The sequence below is a fragment of the Carassius auratus genome, chromosome 26 (genome assembly GCF_003368295.1).
Source record: "Carassius auratus strain Wakin chromosome 26, ASM336829v1, whole genome shotgun sequence".
Classification (NCBI taxonomy): Eukaryota; Metazoa; Chordata; class Actinopteri; order Cypriniformes; family Cyprinidae; genus Carassius; species Carassius auratus.
Genome location: NC_039268.1, coordinates 11,774,193 through 11,784,224, shown reverse-complemented (window position 1 = coordinate 11,784,224; position 10,032 = coordinate 11,774,193). Strand labels below are relative to the sequence as shown.

The 10,032-nt window shown below is 39.5% G+C and overlaps 1 protein-coding gene across 2 annotated transcripts; it reads left to right on the top strand.

Moving 5' to 3' along the window:
* The first annotated feature begins 223 nt into the window (after nucleotides 1–223).
* Nucleotides 224–9,732, top strand: LOC113044331 (uncharacterized protein C4orf54). 2 transcript variants are annotated; one of them, XR_003275871.1, is made up of 3 exons: nucleotides 224–7,079; nucleotides 8,834–8,878; nucleotides 8,969–9,732. XR_003275871.1 is itself a non-coding variant. In XM_026204234.1 (2 exons), the coding sequence occupies exon 1, from the start codon at nucleotides 2,892–2,894 to the stop codon at nucleotides 7,071–7,073; it is 4,182 nt and encodes a 1,393-aa protein (XP_026060019.1). In that variant the 5' UTR covers nucleotides 224–2,891; the 3' UTR covers nucleotides 7,074–7,079; nucleotides 8,969–9,732. The 2 variants fall into 2 exon arrangements, 1 of the variants encoding a protein (XP_026060019.1); XM_026204234.1 differs by lacking the exon at nucleotides 8,834–8,878.
* The last annotated feature ends 300 nt before the right edge of the window (nucleotides 9,733–10,032 follow it).

Sequence of the window (10,032 nt, the reverse complement as noted above, 5' to 3'; positions counted from 1 at the left end):
GTAAGCAGCGTGCGTTCTGGTGTGAAAAGGGCCGCTCTGAACTGCTTAGTGTAGTCTGTTATATATACAGCTGTCATAGTGGATCCATCTTTTACCCTTTCGCACACGTGATGGTAATACACGAGATGTGCAGGCCCATTTACTCCATATGCAAATACTTTACATACTGTTAGCAGGTGTCCCAAATAGCCTCGTACCCGGCTCCTCCACAGCTCTGGAGGATAGATTAACCACTGGCAGGGAGGGGTATGTGCGGCCTGGCATCTTTCTCTACTACAAAAGTTTAGATTTCTACCCCTTGCAAATACTTAGAAAGTGAACTTTTTTTTTTTTTTGCAAAACAAAATAAACAAAACTCCACAATTTTTGCAAAAGTTTCCATTTTATTTAGTGTTAAACTAAAAGTTTATAACAATGTTCTTAATCAGTTAAACTGATAAACACTGTAAAATGCTTCATTCAAGTACTTCCAGATATGAGTAATTGATCATTCTTTTCCATTTAAGTTCTACATGTTTTTAGTAATTCAATAGTTTATATAAAATATGAATAAACAATATTTTACGGCATTTATTATCTACGGAAAATGGTAATTTCTACACATGAGTTTTTACTATTTAAAACAGATAAAGTAACATTTGGTATTGTATCATGAATGCAAATTATTTAAAATTGAACAGTACAATATTTATAAATTAACATTGACATAAAAAGTTTGATAACTAATCCTTTAATTAATGTTACAATTTTAAACCTTACTATAAATATGTATATATAAATGTATAGGGTATTTTCCATTTTTGTTTGACAAAATGTTAGCATTTCTAAATGTTGGCATACTATTTGTATGTCAGTTTGTAAATTATTTATGATGTAGCTAATTGTGACTCTTTTTATTTAGTCTTACCTTACTAATATTTCTCTGTGTTTGTAATCAACATACTAAATGACACCGATCTTTCTAGTCCCGATCTTTCACTATTTACTTTAAAGTGCTACCCAGGTCAAAATTTCACATTGCATTTTGAAAACTATGATTTATAGGCTAATGTGCTGTTATAAGACTGGATGTAACCAAATTAGATTTATTGTAAATGTCTGTATAGCCTTCTTTCTTAATGGATGGCATGATTTCAGCCTGTCATTTCCCTCACACCTCTGCAGTTGTTCTTTTCTCTCTCTCTTTGTTGGCTTGTACTTCTCATGTCTCTTTCCCTGTGCCAACTTGCTTTCTGAACGGTTGGCAGCGGGCACTGGCTCTAATATGGTCATGCAGCTGTTGTGGCCCAGAGGCAGACATTGATAACATTCAGTTGACAACAAATGTTTCTATACTCGCGCTATGTGAGCTAGCTTCTAGGTGAGCGCCCACAATAGACCCACGGCTCTTCTGAGCACAGTGTTTTGCTTTAAGCTTTGTGGACTATGACATGATGTCTAATAATACCTGTATAGTGGGGAATGGGGTGTGATGTGTCATCACTTTGATCTAGGAAACTGCCTCAAAATTTGTCATGTGAATTAAGGACACTTCATATACAGCTGCCATTGATTAAGAGATGCACATGTAAAAACAAAATATTGTAGAAGTATTTTTTAATTCTAAAAAATGTCTTTGAATATCAAAATAATTATTCTATACTAATGTTATTTGAAATTGAATTTATCAAGGCAAAAAAAGCGTGATGAATTTTCCATTTATTTTGGTAAATGTTAGCTTTTTAATTATTACGAGACATCCGTCCTTAAAATTATAACTGTGTCTGAAGCTTGGGGTAAACTGTGACAGTGGTTGAATTAATAGTCATAGTTCCTGAATTTGAATGAAAGCCTTAAAGGGTTTCTCCACACCAAAATAAAGATTTTGTTTTTAATCACTTACCCCCATGTCATTCCAAGTGGGTGTTCTCCAAAATGGTGCTCCGGTGATGTGGATAGACACAGAGGAGACAAATTGTTGGATAAAATCATTATTTTTGTTTTCTTTGCATACAGAAAGTTTTCTTGTAACTTCATAACGTTATGGTTGAACCGCTGATGGCAGGTGGACTATACTTTTACAGTCTAATTTACTTGGCAGTCTATAGGACAGTCATAAGCCTCCCAGTTTTTATCCACAATATCTTAAATTGTGTTCCGAAGATGAACAAAGCTTTGATGGGCTTGGAACTACATAGGGGTAAGTGATTAAGGACAAAATGTTCATTTTGGGGTGGAGTATCTTTAATATTAAAAAGATAAAGGGATGGACAGCATGGAAATGTATATTAAATATTACTTGTAGTTGCAGGTGGAATTCTCTGTCCTCAAGATTCTATTGATTATAATGCTTAGTTTGTTCATTCCATTAAAGTAAAATGGATATTATGTTATGGATATTTTTAAACAAACTTTGAACAAAGTTACATTTTGTAAGTAAAATATAGGATGTCACTTTTTATATTAATAGTAGCAGTATGTGAATAATAACTGAACATAAATAATAATAATTATTTATTCCCCAGTGACTAAACCTACCGCTTAACATGACATAGCTTACCTTTTAACGTTAAAATATTTCCAGACATCCTAAAATAGCATTATGCGTATTGGTTTTACGTCCTTAATTACTCCTTGCCTAGAGTACAGCCTGAAAAGTGTCAAGTTAATGTCAACTATATAGACATCATTTATAGCATTACGTCATTATCATTACTAGAACTATGATTAGCGGTAAGGGGATCATACCTGTGCGGTGAGACTCACTCTCTCTCTCTCTCTCTCTCTCTCCTTCCCTCTCTCGACATCTAGCGTCGTCGTCGCAGTGTCTCCCCTCACTCACACAAACCGTGCAGCGGTCCGGTGTCAGAGGCAACACCACTGATCTCCGTGCGGGACGCCGTTAAGAGCAGATGGAGATACTTCAAAAGCCCATCTCGAGCAGAGAGGACACCGGACCGTTAAAAAAGCCTCTGGAAGACACGAAAGAGCACTGCAAAAGTGACGATCACAGCGAAACGAATTATGTAGACCTGGGCAATCCATCGGACATGAAGTCAGACAGCACAAAGACAGTAAAAGTCACATTCACAGGCGAAGGGAACCAGCTGGCAATATTCAAATGTAAAGGCGATGCATCCATCTCCGGGATTAAGAGTCCTGGGGCGCGAGAGGAGACTGGAAATGCTGATAAAAGTTCATCGAAAGACTGTCACGCGGGGAAGTGCCATTCCGAGGGACTTTATGGAGGGCGCGCTCCGCTGATAGATGACTATGTGGACGCGGGAACGGATGCAAAATCCGAAGATGCAAAATCTTCCTCGTATGAAACGGAGGAGTTACAATACACCGACATGTATTTGAACAGTCGCTGCGAACCCGAGGACATCGCGAGCGCTGCGGACGTGGAGGCACACTATATAACGACGCACGAGATTCAGCTGACGGAGTTGGATCACGATGTGGATTTCGGGCTTGGACGCGGATCCTGCTGGGATTTCGAGGATGATAATCTGGTGTATTCATTTGTTGACTACGCATCATTTGACAGCGACGAGACGACTCACGGAAGAATCCAAAGCAAGTCCAAGAGCAATAAAGTTCCTCTCGCTTCACGCGCAGCGAAGCTTTCCGCCGCGGGGGCTCTGGTCAGCACCGAAAGTGAACTTTGTGAATCCGACAAATGTGCCAGCTCGGATGAGGGCGCCGGACAGCTTGGAAATTCACCCGGACATATTCACCTGTCAATCAAAACGTCTTCGCGCGCGGTCAACGATCCCGGCAGTCTGTTAGGACACAGGAATGTCCGCTTTCACACCAGACGTGCCGGTGAGCGGAGTCATTATTCGTTTAAAAGCGCTGACTCCAAAAGCGAGACCATGTTTGACCGCTACTTCATCCCTCCTCCGGGTCGCCAGCACCTCGCCAGCAAACTGAGGGGAAAAGACATTAACGAATATTCCAGTGGCGCTTCCAGTTCCGTCAGCGAACTGGATGATGCTGATAAAGAGGTGCGTAACCTCACCGCGCGCTCCTTCCGGAGTTTGGCTTGCCCTTACTTTGATGCCATCAATTTGAGCAGCTCGAGTGAGTCCTCGGTGTCAGAACACGGACTGAGTTTTAACAAATGGTCCGCGTTAGTCGACTTGAATTATGGCACTTTGACACGTGAGGCGCACAAGAACTCTACGCCTGTTATGGAGGGAAATAATAGCACAGAATCTACAAACATTAAAGACATGGTTCAAACTGATACAACTAGCCCACAGACTAAAATAGTGGCGCTGAAGAATAATTTGAACTCGCAGCAGGCGTCGAAGAAAATAGAGTTACGAAGCAAACCGGGTGAAACTATAACACTTACTGAAACCTTGAACTTTAATTGTAACGTCGGTGCAGGGATACCTGCGCGCGAGAGGCGTGCGAAACGCGCTTTGAATGCCACATTGTCAAGTGCCACAGCCGACGTTACCGGAACCATGCCAGCCAAGGAGGGGTGTGAAGTAGAAACTCCTAGCGGTAAGACCCCAGAAGATGCCCACAAGAAAGCCATCTTTGCCTCTAGTCTTTTGAAAAATGTTATTTCCAAGAAAATGCAGTTCGAGCAAGAGCTTAAAATGGAAAGAGGTGAAATAAGCGACACATATCCCGTTCCACAAGTGTGCCCTCATGCTAAGGATTGCAAAGAGACTGTGAAAAGCTTGGAAAGACAGATTTCAGAACACTCTCAAGAGGAGATTGGTGATGCAACAGACCAGCCGCTAGAGAATCTGTGTTCCCATGCTGCTGAGTCACCCTGTGACCCAGAAATGACCTCTAAATTAGACTCAAGCGGACTACTAAAGACTCCTTTGACCCCCAGCCAAAAGAGTGCTTTTAAGACCTGGAAAGATGGAGAGCAGGAAGCAGAAGATGATGGAGAATCTCAGCACGCACTGGAGGAGGAGTCGCCACTGTCAGACACCTCAATTAGACCTGTGACGGAAAGCAGTGAAAGTGTTGAGGGCGAGGGTAGTAAGATGATTAAGATGTCTCACTTGTATGTCCCTAGCTCGCAGCTTATGCCTAAGGAAAAGGAAGCTGTCGGGCTTTCATTACATAATCTGAAAGGGACTGGAGAGCTTGCAGAGTCAGATGGGGGAGGGTGCAGAAAACTGAGCTCTGACCAGCTCCGTAGCCCTGCGGACACAAACCAAACCTCACCGTGTCAAAAAGCCCCCGAAATCAAAATACACCTGCGAAGTGTTAAAGAAAACAAAAACAATCAGTTCAATATCACCAATCTCTTAAGGCCCAATATCAATCATAACACCAACACTAAAAAGGCGATGAGAGAATCTAAAAGCCATTTATTGACCATATCAGAAAAAGTGCCACATTTTATGGTAAGGGATATTAGAGATAATAAATGTAAGTTCCAGACACCTATTCATCAGGTTCGAGATGTGCGCAAATTGGTAAAAAGCTCATATCGGTTTGTAGCGCTAGAAAATCCTTCCAGTTCATCAGGGATGACATCCACAGCATTACGAGAGGAGAGCAAACCTGTTAATAGGGGACCTGACAAGAAACCATTTCCTACACCAATGGTAATAAAATGCCAGTCTGTGAACACAAATAATGCTGCAAAACCCTCCGAGCCTGTTAATACGGGCGAGAATGTCGGTGAAATGGTGAGATTATCACCAAATCTCTCAGAGTGGGCTACTAAAAGTGAAACCTTGCGCACTGGACCCAAAGTGCCTTGTGCTAAGCAACCTGTGAATGAACAACCAGAGCTTAGCTTAAAAATTGACGCTAAAGCATCAAAACAAAAACCAGAAAAAGCAACAGAAGGCAGCGAGAAGAAACCCGAGTCTAAGGTTTCGAATCAAATAGCTCTTGAAAAGTTGAAGGCAGCTGTGAAAACTATGGAGCAACTGTACTTTTTTGATAGGAACGAATGGAAGCGCAAAACGCAAGCTCCACGACCAATCACAGACAGTCACGTGCTGTCACTCATCACGCGAGAGGAGCAAGGAGTCACAATCAAAACAGACTTTGAGAATGAATATGGGAAAGCGGACACTAGCTCACAGTTGCACATTGAAAACTCAACCGCGACAACGTTTTCTGGTGTTGACAAGGATAAAGCATGTATGCCAACAGGTTCTCACGGCCAGGAAGACACGGCTAAGTTTGTAACCCAAAGGGCAGATTCTTTCAGTGACAAGTGTGTTTTTAGTCTGGGCAGTAGCCTCAAAGCACCGCCACATATAAATACAACAAATGACAGCACTCCGCAAATGTTTTCAAGCAAAAACTGCATCCTCTCCACACAATCTCACCAAGCTCCTTTGTCGCTGAAAATCTGTCCTTCTAAATCGAAAAGTGAGGAAAAGCACCAGAAAGAGCACCAGCATACAGATTCTGACAATTACCTAACAATCCCTGTCAAAGCTCACGCTTCCGAACTGAAACCCTCACAAGCATCACACCCAAAGCCTTCCCATCAGCCCTTGCAACGCTCGCCCATCGTAATGGAGTCTTGGTCTCCTGATAGTCAGACGGCCATGATATATCACCACGCCATGCACCTGCCGGCCGTACCTGCTGCTCAACCCCAGCTACTCTGCCTTACCCCCCCAGCGGACCTCCCACCGCCTCACATCCAGCGCAAGCTCCTGCTGGACCCCTCCACAGGCCAGTACTACTTAGTGGACACCCCTGTGCCCATGCAGCCAGCCGCCCAACGCTTTTACCATCCTGAGACTGGTCAGTACTTGGACATTCCTTTATCACTCACCCCAGTGCCTGTGTCCGTTTCGCCGGTCGCCCTCGGACCTGCGGCAGCCTATCCCCCAACCTACTTGGTCTACCCCTCGACCCTGCTTCCACCCCATCCGCACCCGGTCCCCCAGTCCCAGTCTTCCACCTGCTCGGAGGGAGAAGACACGGTCGAGACGGGAGGCATGTATCTGATCCCCCAGGGCACCGCAGTTCCCAGCAGCACCACTAAACCTGTCATCAGTATTACATCCCAGCAAGGTGCTCGTATTGTTGCTCCTCCCTCCTTTGACGGCACAACCATGAGCTTTGTGGTGGAGCATCGATAACGGAAGGTAAGTGGCCACTGCATGGCTGTGTGTGTGTGTGTGTGCATAGTCTAAAAAATTTATAAGTGTCTTCAGGTATAATTTATTACAATTATAATATAATTATCATTTATTACAAATATTGCTTTCCCTGAAGCTTTTTGAGCTTAATCAATATATAATGCAAGCAATTTGCTGCTGAAAATGAAGGCAAACAAAAATGTTTCAATTCTAAAATAAATAATTTGCTTTTAAAAATGACACTTGTGAAACTTCAGTGTAAAGATTTTTGGGACAATTATTATACACATAATTCAAAAAAAAAAAAGAGGCCAAACGTCATTTGTTTGCAATTGCAATTTAGTAGCACTTCATTCATAAATGTTCAAGTGTGGTGTACTTTTTTTGTTGTTGAATAAAATAGATTTGGGTCCATATTTATATTAGCTGTCTTTAAATTCTATGTACTTACAAAAAAAAGTACAATGTACTTATTGTGTTCGTGTTGTAAAACACTTTTAGGGCATATTTGGTGGTATAGGTTTAAGGGTGGGTTATTATAAATGGATGCAATTACACGCAGGTATTTAAAAAATATAAGTACAATGAAGAAAACGTACTGTATGTACAGTGCATTGTATTAAATGATTAATTTAAATGTAAGTACATAGTAGTTAAGGCAACCTAATATAAAGTGGGACCCAGATTGTATGAATCTCAACAACTTGTTTCTCTTCTTACAGTGAAGATTTTATAATGGTATGACAAATTAACAATATTTGGTATAGGCTATAAAACATCTGGAGAGGCAAAATAGAACAATTAAAGAATTAAAGCAGCTTGACAAAGAATAGTGTCAGCAAGCAGAATAAAGGCCACTGTGGCAAGTAAAACGCTTTCTAAGATGTTTAGGTAAGATGAGAAAGAAATCTACAGAGAAACCAACAATTAATGTCTCATACACACAAAATGTGAATGTAAAGTCTTTGCAAATGAATATACGTAAGTATCATGTTTTTCTCATGATGCACATCAACAAAATCATAGAAATACCAAACAGTGGCAACTATTGCTGGCACTTGACAGTATGCATGTGTGAGTGTGAGCTGGAGCGTGTGTATGTGTGTGGAAAGGTCAGTTGGCGAGTAAAGTATTTGTTGTGCTGAGGCAGTAGGATGACAGCTGCTGGGGCCAGTCAGAGGACCAACAAGCTGCAGCAGGGTCAAACCTTTTTATAGAGAGAGACAGAGTGAGAGGGACATTCATATGTGAACTTTAGAAATTCTACAGTCTGCTGCAATACTGGATGCAGCGATGAAAGCAATATGGTCATTGTCTGCATATTTAATGTGTGTTATAAAAGACTTATTTAAATATTTTTATTAGAAATTTTAAATAAAGGTTTCCCATATATATATATATATATATATATATATATATATATATATATATATATGTTTGGGATGACATTTTTATAAAATGAAAAAATCAAGGTTGGCCTAAATACAAATTGTAAAACTTTTTTTTTTACAAATTGTAATTTTTATATATTATTCAAAGTGAAAATATTTAATTGTCTATGATACATAAAATGTTAAGAAATTAGGAAAGAAAACCCATTTTTATTGATAAAAATGTTGAGATTTATGTATAGATAAAAAGTGTAAAAAATATATACGGTTCTAAATGTATGAATTGCAAATTTATTACAATTGCAAATGTATTTCAACATTAATCAGACAAAATAAAATCACTGTTTTTTTTTTTTTTTTTACTGAAAGTCCTCAGGGCCAAAAATATGCACAGTTAAAGAAACACCCAAATAAGTGAGTTAAATATTACTATTAGATTAATATAATTAAGCCTTGATATTTGTTGTTCCTTTGATTGTTCTGTTCTCTCTTTTTCCTTCTCAGGATGGTCCGTGTCTGTCTGTCGGAGTCAGTCCTCCCACTTCATAAAAAAAAAATTCCCACATCTGTCTTCATCAATTCCTACCCGGTGTTGCCTCTTGATCTCTGACTTTTACAATGTTGAAAAGCTAAAGATGAAAGCAGCTTTACAAACTTTGTGCAACACATATGTAGCATGTAGACTTTTTGAGGCAACTATCTTTTTGGCCATCCAGCACTGCATAGTTAAGGGAAAATGTTTCTTGTTCAAGTTTTCATTTTGTTGTATAAAGTGTTTGTATTTTTACATTTTTATGGACTCCTTTATACCTGTAGGTAGCAAGTTCTGATTGAGTAAAGCATGGCTTGTGTGAAAGAGAGAGAAATAGAGAAAGAGATCGAGAAAGAGAAACATTTTGTGTGGTGCCCATGTTGTGTGTGTGAGAGAGAGAGACAGAGTAAATGTGTGTCTTTTTCCTCTCAATGTGATGAGAATTGTTATTATAGTGACGGACGGATCATTGGGGAGTTCAGTATAGTGTCAGTGTAATAATAATAATAATGCTTGAACTGAAAATACTTGTACTTTTTAAAAACTGTCTCAATCTTTATGTTGCCAATTACCTCAGTTTGCAGTGCAGGCATGTTGCTTTCTCTGTTTTACCCCTTCTTTTCCATCATCTGTCCTCCCTGTTCATTTTTTGTCTTTTTTGTTACATTGATCATATATTAAAGGTATATGGATCTGCAGGCCAATCTATGTACCAATTTTAGAAGGAATTCATTGTTATTTTTGTCAGTTTTAAAAATGCTTATCATAAATGTGATATTCAAACTAATTCCGTAGTTATAACACTTAGTTATAATAATACATGATGAGTGTTGCTAACAGATAAAAATATGACATAGAAAAACAGATTAAACATAATTTATAATAATATATGGTATTAGATTCTTTTATTAAATCAAAACACAAATTAAACCTAATTAGTAATAAATTATAACACTTATGATTATGATACATGAACTTGTTAGTTTTTCTGAATGTGAGTATATAAAAATATAACAACAAGGTCTGTAGTTTAATC

Coding starts and splice junctions, on each gene's coding strand:
- LOC113044331 (XM_026204234.1), top strand. CDS start 2,892: ATGGAGATACTTCAAAAGCCCATCTCGAGCAGAGAGGACACCGGACCG.